Genomic DNA, 21,672 nt, shown 5'->3' with positions numbered 1-21,672 from the left:
CGGGAGTTCTTGCCTCATCAACAGTATGCCACAGGGAAGAGCCTGGATTCTGCCTGGGGCTCCCTCCAGCAGGAGTCTGCAGATGCTTGCAAAGATCAGTGAGAGAAGGGCTGGGACCGGGCACTGCGGCAAGACGGTTTGAATTTGGCAAGACAGGGGATAAGAGTTAATGATCTCCAGCCATCTCCTCCGCGCCTTCTGTACCTTGTTAACATATCAGGGCATCTGCTGCAGATGAGTTCTAAGCCTTTCTGTTTTCTTTGGGGATAAGGAAAAAATAAAATCCCTCATGACTGCCCCAACACTTCAGTAATTCATTATTTATACTCCACCAGACTTCAGGAGGGGAAAGCGAGCACTCGTATGCGTGTGCGTGACACTGATTTCTTCAAAGGATGTTGGGAATGCAGTCTAACAAAGATCTTATGTACACAGCGACACACAACAAAGGGATTTACTGTCAAAACGTTTATTGCAAAATGGAGTCTTAGAACAAAGGAAAGCGGAGAAAAGTTCACATCAGAATGAAATGTATGACACCAACTTGGATTTCTGAATACATCGTGGACTCAGTGCTGGAATATCAAATTCCAGCTATGGAGTCGGCAACACAACAGTATTCCCACACAGGAGCTCAGTGTAATCTCTCATACAGACATTATACATGGCATTTGGCATACGACTTGCTCAGAATAACATCGCAGTAGAGTGAGGGGGAGAGAAGACTGCTATGAAAACACAGTGGCGAGGCCACCTACTAAAAGCTCACACTCAGAGGGTAGAAATGTTTTCTAATAGCCGTTTTTAGAGTGCAAAAGCAGCGTGTCCTGTCGCAATTAAGAGTGCTCTCTCTGCACACACTATAAAACCATTGCATTTGGTGGCTTGAACTCTAGTTTGAAATTATTAACCACACGCCAGAAAAGTTCCTCACACAAGCAACAGACAGCCCACAAAAGTTGGGGCTTGAGAAAACATGGCCTGTCCCCCCCCACCCCCCGATTTTCTGATAGACATCCATGTTTTAATCACAGACGGCTGGACTGGGGGGCTGTCGGGCTGCGCTCCACCGAGCAGGGTGGAGCCTCCAATACGATGCTTACAGTCTACAAAGGAAATGGGTCTGACTTGAAAGCAGCAGAAGGCGCCTGATTATAGAAAGAATTATGCTTTACTGTGCGTCTGTGGAACAGCGAGACTTGACTGGTTTCACGAGGCTGCCCAAATCTAATGTGACCAAAAATAATTGTTTTTTTAAAAGTATCAATATTTAAATATTGAACTCAGACTAGGTTTAAGATCATCTTTCATAAGATTCTTGGCACGCTAATGAAAACTAATGTTATAAGCTTACATAGTGACTTGAAGGGGGAGTGGGTCTGGGTTTCTCCTAAACACCACCCCCTCCCCCAGAACCTTTAATTTCGATGGGGATCAAGTGTAAATACCTCAGCTGGTGTTTAAAGTCTAACAAGTTCACTGCATGTTAAAAAAAAAAGTCAGTGGTTACAAAACAAAACAAAACAGTCCTCAGTGTTTTCAGAACATCAAAAGCAGTGAGCAGTGTGTCTTTGACCTTTTCCCATTGGCTGCTTGTGAAACATTAAAATGTGATTTTGCTTAAAAAGAAAAGCAAAAGGTTAGGAAAAACTCCCTTTAACCGACTCTGCGCAATGACAGCATGCTCGCCAGGGCTGTAGCACTGTGGAGTTACCCGAACCCCAGGCGGATGCAGTTATTTCATAGTGTTCCCACCAGCAACCTTATGGGTGGGGTCAGGGAGAAGAACTCAATCCCACAAACAGTGACCTGAGAAAAAGCTACAACTTCCTAACACGCAGAAGAAGGCGCTGTTACTGTTCTAAAAAGGCACAGGTAATTTTGTCTGGGGGTGGGGGCGGGGGGAAGGACAACGCTATGGGGATTTCGAACGGAAATCTTTGCAAGGTGGGACTCTCCCCAGGGAGTGGGTTGCTACCAGTCTACAGTAAATCTGGCTGGTCAGGGAGACATTACCTCTCAGCTGAGAACCACTATAGATGCCCTCATGTTAGCTTTACGAGTAAAGGAAGAAAGGAAGGGAAAAGACCCTGTTTCCGGTATCTGGCTGGTACTTATGGCCACAGTCTGCTGTTCTCCATCTCATTTGGAACTTTTACAGTTTTCAGGATTTCTTTAACTTTTGAATTGTGTTCCATTGTAAGTCAGGTCACTGGAACAAAATCTCACAGTGATAATTGGCCAGCTCAAGAACTGATCTAAGAAGTGAGCCAGACCTTCTACGTTAGCCACATTAGCATCATTAGAAACTCTGCACGTGGCACACAGAAATCTAAAGGCATTAACGGAATCTAAAGCATTCTTCCTGAAATTAATGGAATCTAAAGTGTTCTTTCTGAAATTAACGGAATCTAAGGCTTTCTAGTAATTTTTTACAGATGGTGCGAGAACTCTATAGGATCCTGTTTTTATGAATCTGATTTCAGGTGTTTGAGCATTTCTAAGCCACTAGCTGGGCACTAATTTGGAGCAGAAGTGAAATGGCCAGTGGCGTACTGTGTGGTTCCAGACTGGGCACTAAAATTTGTATACAGATTATGAATTATGAATTTATGTATTAAACTAGAAAACACATTATTTCCATGGCATATATATGTTCTAAACTAACTCCTGAGTAGTGGTGGTGCGGCTTATGTCCGTACATATAGAACAGAACCGGCCACTCACAGAGACCCCTTCACCCCCTTTGGCTCTGTGCAAATGTTTACAAATACCAGCCAGACCTTTCCTGACCACACTTTGAAGACCTCTCCTACCAGCCTCATCTTCCTTCCTTGATTCAACTTCCAGCAGGCACTTAGCAAATCCTAACATTCTGTGATGCATGGCGTACCATTTGCTCGTTCCTGCTCCCTAGCACGCACGCTCCACGTGTATCAAGCTGTCATCTAGCTGTTCTCTAGAACTCGGTTGACACCAGGGTCCCAGGGAATGCTTGCTGAGCAGACCTCAGTTCTCCTTGGCCTCTCAAAGAGGCTCTAAGACCCTGTGCCTCCTACTGTCTCCTTCGGGTACTCAGGGCATGCTGGGAAATCAGGAGTTGCCAGGCACCCCTCTCTAAGACGTTCTGTTTGAGCAGCCTGGATACATATCTAGAGTACGCATGTGCAGAGGATTATGTCAGGATGGGCACGAGGGGCACCCATCTTCTCAGACCGAGTTATCGATCCGTAAACACCCAGCGCAGGTGGATCTGGCCATGGCACACAGGTTCCAAGAGCAACTGAATTAAATCTGTTTTGTACATTTTACGGTCTAAGAATGGCTCTCTTTATTTTTTCTTGAAAGGTATCCACTTTTAAATTTCAGACTTTGGAGCAAGTGTCACTTGCAATGGATAGATTAGTGACCCAGAAGGCCACTGAGCCCACTTACTTCTCAGTGGCTCTCTTACATGGCAGTTAACCGTAGCTGAGTTACGTGGCACCTGCCATGGCCTGGCGCCACGCTACCCAGCCACACGCTTTGTTTGGAACCTTTTTCTTTGAAGTAGGCTAGCGTTCCAGCCATGCCAATGAAGGGTAAACAGGCTCAGAGACTGAATAGTCTACCCAAGACTGCACAGCAAACAGGCACCCAGAACAAATAAAGTCGTAGCACAGGCTTTTCATTGCTGGTGGTACTTTTCAGTTCTCACTGAGGATTAGAAGCATGTCATATCTCAGATGCCAAAAGACTTTAAGACCAAATACACTTAGAAACAATAGGAGATGACATCTAATCTTTTCTTGGGACAGAGTCTTGTTATGTAGCTCCTACAGGCTAATGCTAAACTTGCTATCCTCCTGCCTCATCCTCCAAGGGCCAGGATTATGGACATGAGCCACCATGCCCACCTGATGTTAGAACTCCTATCTAAAAAAAAAAAAGCCCACCAAAATGAACAACAACAATTTCTCAGTCAGAATGAAAAGGAGTTTTGTTTTGCCTTTATCTAGTTGTAATTTTCACAGAAGTTTATAGTTTAAATAAATATTGGCTGAAATGCTAGTCTTCTGAGAGTGTCTCTGGGTAGTCTGGCCTTCATAGTCAGTAGCACCTGAATCTATTTCTTAAGCCAGCATCACAGAGCTTAGTAAAAAGAGAAGAGTTGGGGAGGAGGGCAGCATATAGCTAAATTTAACAGAAAAACCCCTTCAGAATGTACTTGTGTCTAAGAAGGATAATTTGTCTTTCCTATTTATAGTGTTTATTTTTTTCTACACATAGATTAAAACCTATTATTATTATTATTATTATTATTATTATTATTATTATTATTATTATTATTATTATTCACCTCTGGGAGCAAAGAAACAGGGTGCCTTTATTGGATGGAAAGAGCGGGGCGGGCTCAGACTGCTCACACCTAGACATGTCTCTTTGGGACCATGTGTTTCTGTGCAAAGGACAAGCTAAGCCTAGGGTGACAGTGTGCTCTTGTTAGGATGTGCCCAGCCAGCGTGTGGGTGCCAGCTTGCGACCACAACATTTCTCCTTCAAATGTTACTACTGAGAACACAACCAGAGCTTTACTCTGAGGAGCTGTGTGCTGCTTGGCACTGAAAATTCTTGGCACTTATGTATTTTGGAAGAGGTTTCTTTCACCTCAGCTGCGTTCGCCTGTTTGTTTGTTTTGTATGCACGTGGCATGCTGGGGAAGAGTCAAGCACCAGAGTGGAGTCGGGAGTAGAGTGCTTATTCTAAAGGGACAGGAAGGAGTGAAATACAGTCAGACACAAACTACAAAGGACGCACTTTCAAAAGGAAAGGCCCAAATATCATTAAGCTTAAGAACATGATACGCGTGTAATCACATATTTCTATAACCAGGCACCACACTTGCTTATGAACATGCCTTTAGCTCAGTTCCCCACCTTGCTTTTCTGAAGGCAGAAGTCAAGTCACACTGATGAGGAAACTGCCCTAAGAGTTTGGCCTACCACGCAGCGCTCGATGCTCTGTCTCCCTACGATGCTGCTTTTTTTTTTTTTCCCACAAACTGAGATAATACATTTCTTCTGTTTATTTAAAAAAAAAAACATTTTCCACTTGATTTTTTCTGCCATCATTCACTATTATCCACGTCATTCTCCTCCTCCTCCCCGTCATCATCATCATCATCACCACCACCATCATCATCACCTTCTGACAAGTCAAAATCACTGAACCCCAGGGCCATGTTGACTTTCTTCCCCCTCCTCTTACATGTAGTTTTAGATGAATTCTGCTTGGCTTGCATGTTTATCTGCATCCCAGAATGCAGCACAGCTCCTGCTTTGTTCATTGAGAAGACATCCCCAAAGCCCATGAGCATCATGGCCTGCAGACTTGGGTTCATGGCATGGCCCTCCCCGTTACTCGCTGCTGTGATCTGACATGACATCTCTGCACTGTTTGACTCCTCTGTCTTAGATTCAAAGTAAGACTCCTCAGACATTCTTGCAGAGAGAGGCAAGAGAAGCTATCGAAGGGGAAGAAAGGACAGAAGTGAAAAGAGAAATTAGTACCAATTTAAACCAGGGCACAGATACCATAAAATTAGTTGGTACCACGTGGAAGGTGAATGATGAAGACTATTTTTTTTCTTTCTTTTGAGACAGGGTTTCTCTGTGTAGCCTTAGCCGTCCTGGACTCGCTTTGTAGACCAGGCTGGCCTTGAACTCACAGATATCCACCTGCCTCTGCCTCCCTGAGTGCTGGGATTACAGGCATGCACCACCGTGCCCAGCTGATAAGGACGTAGATCTGGCACCGGTGTACAGGCCATAATTTCTAAGTGACAGGGTAAACCACAACCGAAAGCTTGCAAAGCACCACGCAGAGCTGGATCTCAAATGGACAGGAAGGTAACAGTTTTAAGTCCTTGCTTTGCTTAAAAAAAAAAAAAATCGTTTTTTTAGGATGTCTCTTAATTCTTCCCAATTTCACTTTCATACAGAAACATTTGAGTAACCATTATATTAATTAAAAAAAAAAAAGACGAAATGAGGTGGAGATTAAATCTCAAGTAAAAAAGTAAAAATAAAAGAATTCAGAAACCCTGTCCCAAGGAAGAGCCCAGAGGAAGGATACAAGGGGTCTGGCTGTGCATGGGTCTGAGGAATGGGGTGATCCACCCCTCGCCCTGGGCTACTGCTGTGCACATGCTCTGAAAACGACTTTCCTCGCTTCCAATTTATTATTGACTCCAGCCAGATCCGGCGCTGCTTAATTTATTCAAATTGTTGCATAATTCGCTCGGGAATAAACTGGAGATCCTGTCTAGCCTTTAAGCCAGCCCCAGTGAACGCGTGGGGACCGTGGGGCTATCGCTCTGGCTTCACTTAGGCTGTCTCCTTGCTGGAGCCACTAATTCCCAAGTCTCCTTTCAGTGGGACTTTTGTCTATGAGGTCTTTCTCATATTGTCACAGAGGTGACAAATGCTTACTTTTTTTTTTTTCTTTTGTAATTACTTTGGACAGCTGAGCTAATCTTTAACATTTGGTCCTATTTCTTTCAAGGTAAAACTGTCGTCTTTCTATCCTCTTCTGAGAACAAAGCCAATAAAGGTCCACGGCTTCAACAAGTAACGCGCAGGTGATGGCACTCTTAGATGAACTCTACACTCTGGGTGTGAAGGGACCGGATATTTAGTCCTTTAAAAAAATTTTTTTTAAGATAAAAAAAAAACTTATCTACTATTATTGCGGGCACACGCATGCCAAAGACGTATGTGTGGAGGTCAAAGGACAACTTTTGGGAGTCAGTTCTCTCCCACGCCTGTAGGTTCTAGGGACTTTGCTAGGGTCATCAGCACTGGCACGTGCTTTTAGTCACTAAGCCATCTTGACGGTCTCTTTCTAGTTTGATTTACTGTTGGAGCTCAGTTTCCAAAAGCCAACCCATTCTTTTAGGCGAGAATTTTGGCATTGTGGGCTCACACCATCAAGGTCATGTGGTCCAACCGGCCAGCCGCAGCTCCTAACTCACGGAGGCCACCCTCTCACACTCTCACATTGGCTTTCCAGTGGACAGAAACTCTCTGCGGCTCATTTGTTTTATTATTGCTGAGCTCTCTTCCCAAATTATGGTAGACTACAAAGAGCTCCACAAATATTTCTTAAGTGAGAGTTTATCTCTAAGAATTTTAAAGCAAGCTGCAATAATAATTAAAAATTAAGCATTATCCATATTTATGCACAGAGGACTCATCTTTCCAAGCATCGTTCGTGTTCTCTTCCATTTTAGGAAGGAAAATAGTACCCCTGAAACCAAGTTGATAGTGTTTTTATGCAGTTGCATAAGTGTTAAGACTTTTACATTTACATTCAAGCTACCTATAAATAAAAAAAGCCCAGATTCGCCATTTTATAAGAGATTCAGCTTTTTCTCAGCAGTCTAGTTTAAAACCAACTAGAGACTGAAGCAAGGATAAAAGAAACCAGCTACTTATAAAATACCTGTGCATAAACTCCTTTCCTTAGAAATACCAGCTCTAGGCAGAGGAAATGGTGAAAGCAAGTGTTATAAAGAAAGAAAACTTGGACCGCATACATAAAGAGAAAGGGAGCCTCACAGAGACTCTGCATCTTGCTGTCCACTGTTACCTGGTGGCCTGCAAAGCACTTTTCTCTAAGCCAAGTTTTCTGGAGTTAAAATGCAAGCGTGCAACCTACTAAGCACCCGTAGCGGTTTATTCTTTCTCACACAACTGTGTTACCAGCAGCAATCATGTGTGCAAGGCAGCCCATAATTTCTTAGCAAAAATGGATGCCAATAAACCAAGGCAAGGCTCTGAAGCATACTCTTTCTGATAGGCAGTTGAAAGTGTTCCTGACAATGCTATGTTTAGAAGGAGTCAAGCCATGCAGGGCTTTACAGAAAAGGTTTTAAAGCACTTAAAAAGCAAAACAAAAGCAGCTTCCTAGCCCTTAGCAAATAGGTTGTAGGAACAGGCTGCATGCTAGCTCTCCTTCACGGAGCCCTGGGTGCTGTAGCCTGCTGCCACCAACTCAGTCTAGACAGCAAACTCTCCCCTTTACCCATTTTTTGAGAGTCTGGATGACTCCACGGGACTCTCTAACAAAGGTAATAGCTCATGGTGGAATTAGGCACAGCAGTTCAATCCTTACCTTGGCATTCCTAGCATGACCAAACTTACTTTTGAAAAGGGTAAATGAATAGCATTTAAGTTCCTTATCCTGAGGCTGGAGAGATGGCTCAGAGGTTAAGAGCACTGCCTGCTCTTCCTAAAGGTCCTGAGTTCAATTCCCAGCAACCACATGGTGGCTCACAACCATCTGTAATGAGATCTGGTGCCCTCTTCTGGTGTGCAGGTGTACATGTGGGCAAAACACTGTATACTTAAATAAATAAATCTTTTTAAAAATTCCTTATCCTTTTTGGGGTGAGAGGGTGCCAGATTGAGTTTCCATAGGAATTGGAAATGGAGATGAATTCTTTTATTCTGTAAACACTGGGAGACCTTTTGCAACCTGTCACTGGCGGCTCAATGGAGGTTAAGACTTGTCTAGATAGGAAAGGTCTTTGAGGAACACAAAATGAAGGGCGTTGGACTTTTTTCTTGGTATATTTGTCAATAATTTTATTTTTAATCTCTCATTCCTTGCGATTTTAAGTGGACAAATATTGCCCATTGAAAACCCTAGGGAAAAAAGCCAATCCTTAGCTTTTACCTGCTTCCTAAGAGTAAGTCTTATTTAAAATCTAGAAGAATGGTGAAACATGATGTAAAACTTAACGTACAGCCTAAGCTCAAGGTTAAGACGTAAGCAGCCAGTGCTCCTCTAGACTGGGAAAGAGTCAGGGTCTTCCCAGAGTTAGAGCAAGAAGGCTTCCCGTCCCAGGAGAAGCCTTCTCCCCATTTTATGCTGCTCATCATCATAGCACTAAATTAATAAGGAATATTAATGCTTGTCACCACTATGTCAGCAGGTCAGCTCAATCTTAGAAAGAAGATGTGGTTAAGTTCTGACACACCCAAGACATTCCTAGCTGCCTCACAATTTACGGTTATTAACTGTTGATAGCCTCTACGTGTGGTGCTGTAGCTGCAGCATTCCCAGAGTGCTCTGGGGGACCTAACAGATGCCCCCAAATCCATCAGATTTTACTCTTGTAGCTTTAACATAGAAATGCAGTTCTTAAAGGAAAGAGCTAGAAGGAAGAATTTTCTTTTAAATAGGTTCCCCACCCCCCCTTTTCTTTTAAATCTCTGGCATTGTGGTGTTTCATACCCCTTACTACCGGTGCAGGCATTTAATTCTGAGGAGCAGAGCAGAGAAGAGTTGGGGGGGGGGAGCCATGCTGCCATGCTCAGCCAGGCTTCGGAGTGCTGCAGGAAGCCGGGTGGGTAGGCTGGGTACTCACCGGGGTGTTGGACTGCTCCGTCAGCTTCTGCTCCCACATCTTCAAGCGTCTCTCCCGTTCTTTGAGCTCCTGCTCTTTAAAGCTCAGATCACGCTCTAGTTTCTTCAGCCTCTCAAGGGTCGCCTCAATCTCACACCTGCAGAGAGAGAGAGGAAGAGAGAGAGCTCAGTGAGGCTCATGGACTGTGGACGCTCGTTCGGTTGGGTCCATTGGAGTCCTAACCAGAGCTCAGTGAGGCTCACGGGCTGTGGACGCTCGCTCGCTCGGTGGGTCCATTGGAGTGCTAACCAGATAAACAGCTGAGGTGTGGGCTTTGAAACTGGCCAGGAACCAACGACGAGAGCAGCAGGATTCTTTCTTACCCTTCAAAATCAACAGGTTGTTTCGAGCTGGGTAAAACAAACTCAGAGCATCTCAACAAAGCCCGCGAAGAGTGACCCGCGGCAGCGCGGGTCGGAAGCTGCCCTTGTGAGCTAGCCATCTAGTTCTTGCTTATAGTTTATGGAGCCTTATGGCTCACAAAGCACCGTCAGTCATGTCATCTCTCCTCTTACTCCCACGACAGCCCCGAGAATGGTATGTGTGGGTCTGTTATTGTGGATGGGAAAATGACCCCAGGTTAGAGCTACGGGGCTGGCACTCCTGCCCACGGAGTGGCTCAGAGAGGCCGAGTATCCAGGATTTTCTTCAGCTGTAGAGGCAACAGTTCTAAGATGTCAGTTCTAAGAATTCGTTGGCCTGCTTGTTGAAAACAGTCAAACACACAGATGCCCAAGACTACCTTAGAAAGAGCATAGCACTGCCTGCTGGCGTGACCTGGCTGTTTCCACTATTTATCAAACACAAGGTAATTTTTTTCTCTATTTTTCTTTTATTGAAGATAGACATTTTCCATACAATATGTTTTATTATGGTTTCTCTTCCTCTCACTCCTCTGAGGTTTCCCCTCATCTCATCTAAATCCATACTTTTTCTTTCTCTCCTTAGGGGGAAAAACAGGCATCTGTGATTGTAAAATAAAACAAAAACAAGCTAACCGGAATATAACAAAACAAACAGAAAGAGAAGGGGAGAAAAGCCAAAGAAAAAGCACAAGAAACATAGAAAGAGGCATCCACGCACACAGGAATCCCATACAAGTAATTGTTATAATCTAGCAAGCATTGGACACTCGATCAGAGAAATTCTGAGTTTCTTTTAGATTCTATACTTTTAAAGGAAGTTCTTTCCCTCCTGTGTAGGCCACGCAGAACACTCTGGCCAGTACCAGAAACTGCTGAAGCTGGCAAGAGGGCTCGGCACAAACTTTTCCCCCCTCAGGGGCTGACACAATGTTAATGTCTAAATTTATGCTCTGAGAACGGCAAGTTCCCCTGCCTTGAGTTTCTGAAGGGCCTGCACACAGAGCCACGTAATAAGAGATGAAAGGGCCTAGGGTGGGGGCAGGGTGTGCAGAGAGGCCCGCAGAAGAGGACAAGAAGGCTAAAGGACAACACCTCCGCTGTCCTGAAACGACTTCCTGGCTAGCTGCTGAGACATGCCTGCATCGTCGCTGCGGTGAGGCCTTGAGTGTGGAAGACAGGAACCCCGGATCCCAGTTAACAGTGATAGCTAAGTGAACCTGCCCTTGTGTTTCCAGGGGAAGTCAGTGTAAGTGGCCATCTCAATCCACTCCTTATGGATGAAGGACACACTGCCTAACTCATGGGGGCAGCTTCAAGGTGGGGCTGCATTTGAACCCAAAGCTTCTCTTCCCTGCCTGTATGAAAAGTCTGTCACATGGGAAACTTACAGGGCAGCTCCTGTGTACCCTAGTGCCTTTCACTGGGGCCACGTGGCAAAGCACGAAGGGACACTAAAGTCCCAGTCCCATGAAAAGTCACAAAAGCAGAATCTTCTTAGAATTTTGACTTAATTATAAAATCCAAGTTCAATCCTTAAGATTCTTGACCAAAATGTTTTGCCAGTTCATGCACAAGTTTGCTTTAACCTTTCAAATGGAAAATTGAAGCGAAAAAACACAGTATGGAAGACCTTATAGTAAACTTCTGTGACAAAAAACAATGAGCCACTTTGAGCCATTGAGAAAGTCAGAGGGTGGCAAGCAGGTCACAGAGCTGGATGTACTGGATGTGGTGGCCTCGGCCACTTGTCTGTGTGACACTTGATAAGCTTGTCCTAACTCTCCTGCCAGTCAGGATAAATGAACAACACAGTCTGTTTTGCTTGCAATTAAATCCAAAGCCTCATCTCAAATTCTGGCTCAGGGAGCCCACAGGGATTTTGAGCCCTTGTGGGAACCAGACCAACAGTTAAGTAATCGTAAAGCTGTGACAGAAACATGTACCATACATTCTATCAAAAGCCTTCCCATTGGTTTGCCCTGTAATGAAGTTGACATCCTAGGACTTCGGGGGCAAAGTATTTGTACATTTTTAGGGTATCTAATTGTTCTGTTAAAAAAAAAAAAAAAAGAATGTATGAGAAAGCCTATTTATTAGCACCACTTAATTTTATGATGTGAAAATTTGAAAATCTCATAAAGGGGTTATTATCCCCTTTACTAACTTGTTTGCTAAGTGAAGTTGAATATTTTCCATGTGCTTATTAGCCGTTTGATCTCCTTTTAAATTAATTTGTCATGTCAGCATGCAAAAGATGAGTTTCGTCACGGCGTTTTCACATATGAATCACCGTCCTTTGTTCTTACTTGCTCCTTCCTCCTTCCCACTGCCTCCCCCCCATGCTCTAACCCTCCCAGCCAGGCCCCATGTGACCCCTTTTGTCACATGTATTCTACCCTTTCTCTGTTTCACACCTCATTAACAATTCTTCCACCCCACCATGGGTCTTTTTTAAGTTCCTCAACTCACACATGTGCACATATAAAAATTCACATGTAATTTTATTTTGTGTGTGTATGGTGTTGTAGCTTACCAACTGCTCTTGTGGGTATGCACAGGTGTGTTTGTGTGTGCATGCACGCGTGCAAGTGTGTGCAGATGCACATGTGAACAGGAGGTTGATGTCAGGTATTTTCCCCAGTCCCTCTCCACTTTTGTTTTTTGAGACAAGGTCTTTCATTGAACTTGGAACTCATGGATTTGACTAGGCTGGCTGGCTAATGAGCACCAGGGATCTGCCTGCCTCTGCCTCCCCAGTAAGGGGGATTACATATGCATCCCACTGGGCCAGCTTCACACGCGCGCACACACACACACACGTGTATGCACACACACACACATGCATGCACACACACATACCCATGCGCGCGCACACACACACACACACACACACACACACACACACACAGCTTTAAACTTAGCTTCTGCATATAGGAGAAATTGGGGTGTCTGTTAGCTATATATCACCTAACAATGATTTTCTGTTCTACTCAGTCTCCTGAAAGACTCCATGATTTCACTTCTCTTTATAACTGTATAAAATTCCACTGTGCCCCCATTTTCTTTATTTAGCCGATGAACACCCAGGTGAGTTCCATTTCCTGGACGTTGTGTATTCTGCCGTGGTACACATGGGTGCGCAAGTTCTTAGTGATGTGTTCGCTTTGTCCTTTGGGCGCTGTGGAGGTCTGAATAAGAACGGCCCCCGTAGGTGCACACACTTGAATGTTTAGTCGTCAGGGCCCGGCACTGTGTGAAAAGGACCAGGAGGTGTAGGCTTGTTGGAGGAAGTGTGCCACTGAGGGTGGGTTCTGAGACTTCAAAAACCCAAGCCGGGTCATGTGGCTCTAGCTTCCTGCTGCCTGAGGATCCGGATGTAGAACTCCTACTTCCTTCTCCAGCACCCTGGCTGCCTGGGCGCTGCCTTGCTCCCCGCCATGACGACAGTGGACTAGACCTCTGAGACTGTGAGCCCGGCCCGAGTTAAAGGCTTCCTCTTTGTAAGAGTTGCCGTGGTCACGGTGTCTCTTCACAGCACTGGAACACTGACTAAGACAGGGGCATACCTGAGTGGCATGGCTGGGTTGTATGGCATCTCTCTACTGGCTTCCACAGTGGCCACACAAGGTTGCTATCCGCCAGCAGTGAATAAGGGTTCCTCGTTCCCCACATCCTCACCAGCGTCACCGTTTCCCTCGATGACAGTACCAGCCAATCTTTCTGTGAACGGTCCTCTCATTAGAATGCTGTTTTAACTAAAACGCTCCTTAAAAGGTAGTAACTGTAGCATGCTTGGGGACCCAGGAGAGCTTCTCAGAGGCTTCTGGAGGCCTAACTGGTTTTCAAGATGGCACCATATCATGGCTTCTCTACTCACACTCTCTCAGAAGAACATATAATTTCCCACATGTTTTATGGCATTTGGGCCATGGGATGAAGGCAGGAGCAGAATTTATTACTGTCTTAGAAAGACTTTTATTTGCTTTTTATTGGTATGTATGTGTGTGTCTGTTTGCTCAAGCAAGCATGGGTGCCCAAAGAGACCAAAAAAGGGCACTGGGTAGCTTGGAGCAGGAGTTACAGTGTGTTCTGAGCCTCCTGCTGTGGGTGCTAGGAGCTAACTGCAGTCAGCCGAATCAGCAGCCAGTGCTCTTAGCCGCTGAGCGAGCCGTCTTTTCAACAGCATGGACTTACTAGTTTTTAAAAGAAATGATAAATATATTTTACTTTTTCTCAGTTCTATTTTTAACATATTAAATATTATCAGATACAACTGATTTTAAACAAAAGTGGTTTTTTGGGGTCCCCAATGATTTTTTAGGGGTGAAATGGCAATGTTGGAGAGCTGGCTCTCTGGGTAGGGGACTCGCTAGTCAAGCGTGAGGATCTGGGCTGAGGACCCTGGTATACGCACAAAGCACACAAGCATGGCAGTGCTCGCCTATAGCTCGCGTATGGCCTAGTCCTGCTTCAAGGGCCAAGGAAAGAGTGTGACAGAGCAGGTCACCCAACATCCTCTTTCTGTGTCTGCACACACGTGTACACCCAAACCCGCACATACATATACATATAACCCCCATGAACACACACATGCACAGAACACACACACACACACACACACACACACACACACACACACACACACGGTCAACTGGAGTCTTACGTACAAAGTAGCGGAGAAGCTTTAGTCTACCAGACTAGGGAAGACAGTTATAACTGTATGCTATTTCTCTTGTAAACTTATTTAGGAAATTTCAATATTTTTTGCAAAAAATGTACTAAGTCTGTTTTCTTTGTTGGCACACTTAAAGAACCCAATCTCCAACACATGAACACACACACAGCTTTACAATCCCTCTAAATCCTTTGGATAATAGATCAAATAGCATTTCCCCAGGGAGCCCCTGTATTATATACTGAGGTGGGATCAGATTTTGCTGTTAATGCTCCGCTAGCCACTACCTCTCTGTCACACGGCTCGTCAGGACAGGATTGCGGATGGCAAGTTGTGCCCTCGGATTTGGCATTTTAATGTGGTTGTTTTTGAGGCTGCTGCTGGAGCGACCCACATCTGGGGACACTGTACCAACCACTGCAGCCCAGCGCCTAGAAGACCATCGGCCTCTTCCTCGCCAGGAGAAGTTTAAGAAATGTGACTAGAAGCATTCTGCCAGGGCAAATGCATTAGGTACATATTTAACTTTCAGGACAAGAGCAGTATTGTTCCCATCACTACTGTCACACTGCCTTCCTTCCTTCCTTCCTTCCTTCCTTCCTTCCTTCCTTCCTACTTCCTCCCCCATAGGTTTACTGAGCAGGTGCTGTTGGAAGCGATGGAAACTGAGATGTGCAAAACCAGTTGTTTGCTTCTCCAACACCCCAGCGGTGAGCTCTGTGGAACTGACCTGGCTGGGGAGTGGGACCTGCTCCCTTGCAGCTGTGTTCAAATGACAGCTGCCTGGACAGCTAACGGGAGCTGGGGCAGGAGAAATGTGCCACTGAAACAGCGTGGCTATAGAAAGGAGACTGCATTATGGAGGCTCTATGGAGGGCATGCTCCTCAAGATGAGGCTGGATACAGGTCTTCCACCCACATACAGACTCTGACCTGTTAGCCACCGGAGGAGACGTCAGGCTGGGGGCTTTGTTAGTTATTTTAGACAAGAAAAACAAAAGCCCTCAGATCTAGATTTGAGCTCACCGCATTAATTTTGTGTTGCTAAGAGCAATTCATGAAAGGGATTAGCCCTAGATGGCTATTTCAAAGGAATGAAAATAAATAAGGTCACTGTAAAGCATCAAATAGAAGGCCCAGGATAATGTGTGAAGAGCGACTCTCTAAGCGTATGCAGTACTCACGTCTTACCAGCAGGTGGCGTAGGGCATCACGTTACTGCCATGACTATCAGGAGCAGGGATGAAGTTACTTCAAAATCTCTGCTGAGTCAGGGGAGGGACAGCGTCCAGCTCCCAAACATGCTATTTATATTCCCTGCGTCATTCGACCTGGCCCAACCGTTTCATCCTGGACTTATTTTTTTTTCCACTCATACAATACAATTCTCTCTTTACTGATTTGTTTTGCCAGAATTTATAACATCAAACAACGTGTTTGCCTAGGTTGCTCGCTCCCTGAATTAGCAGAGGCAGCTCTCTACCATGGCAGGACTAACACTACACATGTCTATTTTCTAAAACGATTTTTTTTTTCTGGACGGAGGCCAAAGCTTCCTAACACACAATGTGTACACAGAAAAAGTGGAAATAGCCTTTGTTTCAGAAGATAGGACTTCAATACTCTTCCCAAATACCTAGACACCCGCGAAGACAACGAGGACAGAGAAAGTCTTGCTTACGAGTGTATTATAAGTGCAGGGCGATAAATCTTAGGCTTGCCCCTCCCCCAAGCTGCGCCAAGAAATCAGAACCGTCCCTTGGGGTCTGGCTCGTGTCACCGAAGCTGCCGGCTGGGACCATGGCGGCGCTACCCACCTCCATTCTGCCTTGTTGTGTAAAAATGAGTTACACTGGTCAGGAAGGTTCGTGTCATTTGACATGGACTCCAGGATTGAAATGATTTGCTTGAAAGATGGCCGCTTCTGAAGAGGAGAAAAAGGAACCGCTGTGAGACTCAAGAAATGACACAACAGGAGAAAGTGCAGCCACAGCTGACAAAGTCATGGTAGGGTTCTGACTCCGTGTGTGGGACCGTCAGACCACGCAGGTGTATTCTTTATTTGCAATTAACTATCCATAAAGACAGACTCGTCTATTGAATTTTTTTTTTTTTAACCACACGAGACGTCAGATTGGGCTCATGAGTACGCTTCAGTAGGTGAGGAGAGAGGTTCCAAGTCCTACTTTGAGGTAGGACTGGGAACTCCTATAAAAAAAAGGCCATTGAAGACCTACCTGTGAGGCAGGCCTGGTAAAAACGTAACTAGATTATGCACTTTGAGCATTCTGCTATTCACTGCACAATGCTTCATCTTCTTTTTTCCCCCCCTCTTCTTTTCTATTTTTATAAAATGTGTGTGGGAGGGCAGTATCTGCTTACCAACCTATTGAAACTAAGAAAATTTCCCAAACCAGTTGGTCTGAAAAAAAAAAAAATTAAAAGCCAGAATAACATCATCGTTCTCAAGGTTTATCCCACACTGAAGCCAGCTTTGGATCTGGGGACCCCGTGGGGCTCTGAGGGTTCTGGGGACCCCGTGGGGGCTCTGAGGGCTGCCACTGACAGGCATGGTCTATGCTCGCCTCTTTCCACTCCAGCCAAGGCTGAGACAAAAGGTTAAAACAAAAATGAAGGAAGATAATAAAAGAGTGGTGCACATTCTCTCCTCATCATGCCTCATAATTACACCATTTCAGAACAAATTACAGCGACAGCAATTAAAACACGCATTTTAATTTAGGAGCACAAAAACAGGATGGAACAATGTTGAGATGGCTTGCTCTCAGGACCCGGGTGCTTCTGACATTATTTAAAAAAAGTGCTTTCCCCATATCTCAGAAACATATGACTAGGATATTTGTTGACTTCTGACTTTGCTTATTTCAAGGGCAAATGCACTGTGTATGCATCTACAGATGGTGTGTGTGTGTGTGTGTGTGTGTGTGTGTGTGTGTGTGTGTGTATGTGTAAGAGAGCATAGTTAATCGTTACTCATGAACAAAGGAAAAAGCTTTAAATAGGGCCCATGAAAATGAATCTATGTTTTCAAACTTTGTTCCTATCTTCATGTGTCAGGTTTTAAATGAAAAAACAAACAAACAAACAAATAAACAGGTGTAACTTTGCACCAGAACTGATTATAAAAAAAAAACAAAAAACCCAAAACAAAAAACAGGAAACACAGGATTTTCATTTTGCAAGGAAAACCAACAAGAGGAGCTAATGGTTTGAAAAAAAAAAAAGAAAGAAAGAAAGAAAGAAAGAAAGAAAGAAAGAAAGAGCGAGCTGGCCTCAGGGATCCCAGGCTAGCCCCCAGCTCTGAGCTGGGCTGTGTAGCACACAGTTTATGAAGAGTAGGGGATTGAACTCTGGGCCTTGTGCAGACTAGCCAAGCACTTTACTAATCAACCTACATTCCCAGTCCACCTAATGAGCTTTTAAAGATTTATTTCCTCTTATAGTTAGTTATTCTTGAAACAAAATGAAACTCCTCCTCTGTATTCAGATGACAAGAAACCCTTAAAAAAAAAAAAGTCTTGCTCTTACAGCCTCTACCCTCACACATTATCCCATGACCATTTGAACACGGTCATGTACCAGTTGGCCGCAGTGGTACATTTCAGTAGTCCCAGAAATTTGGAAGGGGTGAGGCAGGAGGATTATTGGAGGCTGCAGTTCAAAATCAGCCCTGGAAAAATGGACATGGCTCTGCCCCTCCACCCCAACGATGTAGAATTCTACAGCAATGGTCTTGGGCCTGCTTATTGCAGAACTGGCACTGTGCTGGGGGTGTGGGCTCCTCTGATGGGCTTAGGTGCCTCTGGAGTGTCAGGCACAGACTGTTTATCGTGAAAAGAAGTCACAACCCGGACCACCTACAAAGCATCTTCATATCTCACATTTCTATTTTCTATTTCCATTTTCATACATAGGACAACTAGTTTAGAAAGGTATTAAGTTATCCAGCATCACACAGACATCTGGGTTACGTTTCTAAACTTCAAATCTTTTATCTTGTAGAATATGTTGCCAATTCCTACCTAGTTCTTAGCTTCAGAGACGTCATTTTAAGACAAACCAATACTCATCTTTCTTTTCTTACTTTCACTCATATACATATGTATAGATTATATATATAATTTTATTTTAACACAGCGTTTTGCGTATCCCAGGCTGGTCTTGGACTTACCATGTAGGCTTCTAATTCTCAGTGTCTACATGCCCAGGACTGGGCTTACAGGCATGCCCAGCCATACCTGGTTTATGCATGGCTAGGGGTTGAACCTGGGGCTTTGTGCATACTAGGCAACCACTCTACCAACTGAGCTACATTTCCAACTCCAATAAAATATCTGAGCATATGATTTAGGCCACCAGGATGCTGTGTCACTTACACCAGGCCAGCTTTTCCCATATGACTGCCTTCGTCACTGCAAAAGTACACCAGCACTAAGGGGAAGCTGGACATTGTGACCTAAGTGTTAGTCTCTAAAGTCTAAGGACTGAGAAAGGAAATAAAACACTTTAACCAACTACTGCTCTCTGTACAGCATAGGACTAGTACCAACTCTGAGCCAGGGAAAGAAAATGCATCTCTCAAAAAAAATTTTACTGTGGCATGGTTTCTGCATCTACTTTCTGTTGCTGCAAAGTGCTATCGGAAATCATATATGTAAATATATTATGTATATATTTCCCATACCTATCTAGCAAGAAAAGACATCACTATACAAGCCAGAGCAGTAACCCAGACTGCCTCTGGGCCTGGGCAGGGTTCCCAGGGTGTCAGGAAAGGCTCAGTGGTGTATTACTAGGGAAAGAGCAAGCATAAAATGTCATAAATGTAGGGAAAAAAACCAGTTTCAAACTTTCTTTACACTTCATGTGGTTAGAACACAAGGTTTTTTGGTTCTAAAAAGTGCTCAACTTCCTATGTGTTAAAGACATGCCAGTTTCTGGGCTCAAATTCCTTGTTGTACTGTGTAGCTATGTTATCATTTAAGAGCATATTCTTAGGATTTTAACTAATATATTACCAAGTTTTTGACTAAGGAATTAAATCACACTAAAATATAACTAAACTCTAGAGACCTGGTTGCACGAATCTAATTCAACGCAAATAATTTCTAGCGAAATTTCTTTCTTTCTTAATTTTTAAAAAAGATTTATTCATTTATTATATATACAGTGTTCTGCCTGCATTTATGCCTGCACTCCAGAAGAGGGTATCAGATCTCATTATAGATGGTTGTGAACTATCATGTGGTTGCTGGGAATTGAACTCAGGACCTTTGGAAGAGCAGACAGTGCTCTTAACCTCTGAGCCATCTCTCCAGCTCCTTCTAGTGAACTTTCTAAACATGAGAGGAAAAATACTATTGAGATCACTATATACACAGACACAAAAGTAGAGGGACTGTGATAATATTTCAACAGGACATGTTTGAACATAAACTTACAAACATCTGCTTGTAACTTAACCTAATTAGTGGTAAAGTGTATGTTTCTTTTAATGCTTAGATCCTCTCATTCTGAAAAGAAAAATTCATCCTGACAACGGGGGGCCTGAAAAAGAGGGTCGAGAGAGCACTCAACATCTCGCAATGTTGCCTGTGTACCAATCAAAATAGTAACAGTGGAAGTGTCGCATGCCTTATGAAAATTAACACTCAGTTATTTTACATAGACCTCCACTTGACAAGAGGCTGAAGGGAGCCCAAAAAGCTGGAGGGAACCCCTGAAGCTGCAGGATGCTGGGCCACGGCAGGGTGCGCGTGGCTGGGGAGCCCAGTGGGTAAGTCTCCCCAGCCACAGGCGCAAGGCACACGGGTGGGAGGGGCTCTTGCTGCCAGGCCACGGTATTTTGTCATGATGTGCTGGAAATGTTCCACATGAGCCAAGAAGAATTCTGTCCACACAACCCTTTGTCTCTCAGCCATTTCCACTAAAGAAGCCCACGGCCCAAGGACAGACTTATGGCACCATCTTTCGTTCCCAGGGCTCTCACTGGAAGTGAGTATAAATAAAAATTATGGAAGATTTCCATATTTTTAGGTTTCCTTGTTATTTTTTTAAGGCATCTATCTTTAAGAATCTGTAGTAAGACCCCAATTTCCATGAAAAAAAACTTCACAAATTTGAATTATGAATTTTGTTTCTTGAGCTTGATTGTTCATTTGTTTTAAGGTTTAACCTATGAGACTCATTTTAAAGTTATAATCTTTACTATGAAAACCTAAGCATACACAAAACAATATAATGTGCCTCTATACTCTATGGCTACACTTAAAAACTTACCACCGCCAATAGTTTCATTTGTAGAGCTCTCTGATATCTTTTGCTTTATTTAGAAGCAAATCCAAGACTAGCTATCATTTTATCGATGACTATTTCCATATGTATACAAAAGTTTTTTCTTTTTATTTCACCCCCTCCCCCCCAAGACAGGGTTTCTAAGTGTAGCCCTGGCTATCCTGGAACTCATGCTGTAGACCAGGCTGGCCTCGAACTCAGAGATCCACTTGCCTCAGCCTCCTGAGCACTGGGACTAAAGGTGAGCGCCACCACGACTTGGCCAGGAGTATTTTCTTAAGGCTGATCTTTGTGGGGAAAGGAAATGGGCTATCTATGCTTACATGTGATACATGCATGAAAGCCTAGGATTGACATTTCTTCAATTTTCTTGTGACAGCTCAAAAAATAAAATAAAACAACCTCCTGAAACTGTCCAGTGATGACATACTGTCACCCTGCAGCAATGGAGCAGAGGCTAAGCCTTATGGCAGACTGTCTGGGTTCCCATGCAGCCCCATTAGTACTGGCCACGTGGCCTTGGCTCATCGTTTATCCTGTGAGCCAAGGGAGAACTCAGCTCCTGTATCCAAGAGTTAATAGAAAGTACTGGGAACATAGCCTCACATATAGTATGTCTCATGTTAGCTGCTTTTTTTGTTTTACAGGATACAATGGTCATTATTAAAAGCTAAAGAACAAGACTGTTTCTGAGATAAGAATGCTATTTAAAAAAAAATAAAGTTGATAATAGTTGCTTGACCAAGATACGGAGGTGTCTTAGCAGCCATCCTGGGGCTCACAGGCTCAGCAGTGCGCTTGCTACCCCAGGTTTGAAGAACTCAGAAGTGAGCAGGTGTAATTTCAGAAATCTGAACAGGAACGAG

At 44.1% G+C, this 21,672-nt stretch overlaps 1 protein-coding gene and 1 long non-coding RNA gene across 5 annotated transcripts in view; one reads left to right on the top strand and one right to left on the bottom strand.

The window, feature by feature from the left end:
- Positions 1 to 21,672, bottom strand: part of MAP3K20 (mitogen-activated protein kinase kinase kinase 20) — a 154,383-nt gene that overhangs the window by 37,579 nt on the left and 95,132 nt on the right. For 2 of the 3 annotated variants that reach the window (XM_084797675.1, XM_084797676.1), the window contains exons 10-11: positions 16,309 to 16,415; positions 9,413 to 9,548 (exon numbers count right to left, since the gene is read on the bottom strand). In XM_084797675.1, the coding sequence (XP_084653801.1) occupies positions 9,413 to 9,548; positions 16,309 to 16,415 (243 nt within the window). Of the gene's footprint in view, positions 1 to 453; positions 5,504 to 9,412; positions 9,549 to 16,308; positions 16,416 to 21,672 lie in introns of those variants that run through there. The other variant, XM_084797677.1, reaches the window with a different exon arrangement.
- LOC311606365 lies at positions 1,794 to 21,669 on the top strand. Of its 2 annotated transcripts, none has more exons than XR_014782318.1 (3): positions 1,794 to 1,875; positions 20,181 to 20,288; positions 21,454 to 21,669. It is a non-coding gene; the product is annotated as an uncharacterized lncRNA (long non-coding RNA). The 2 variants fall into 2 exon arrangements; XR_014782319.1 differs by lacking the exon at positions 1,794 to 1,875 and adding an exon at positions 16,388 to 16,498.

The sequence above is a fragment of the Acomys minous genome (genome assembly GCF_964271855.1).
Source record: "Acomys minous genome assembly, chromosome: 10".
Taxonomy (NCBI): Eukaryota; Metazoa; Chordata; class Mammalia; order Rodentia; family Muridae; genus Acomys; species Acomys minous.
The sequence above is the reverse complement of the archived record's forward strand: the minus strand, read 5'-3'. Positions and strand labels throughout refer to the sequence as shown.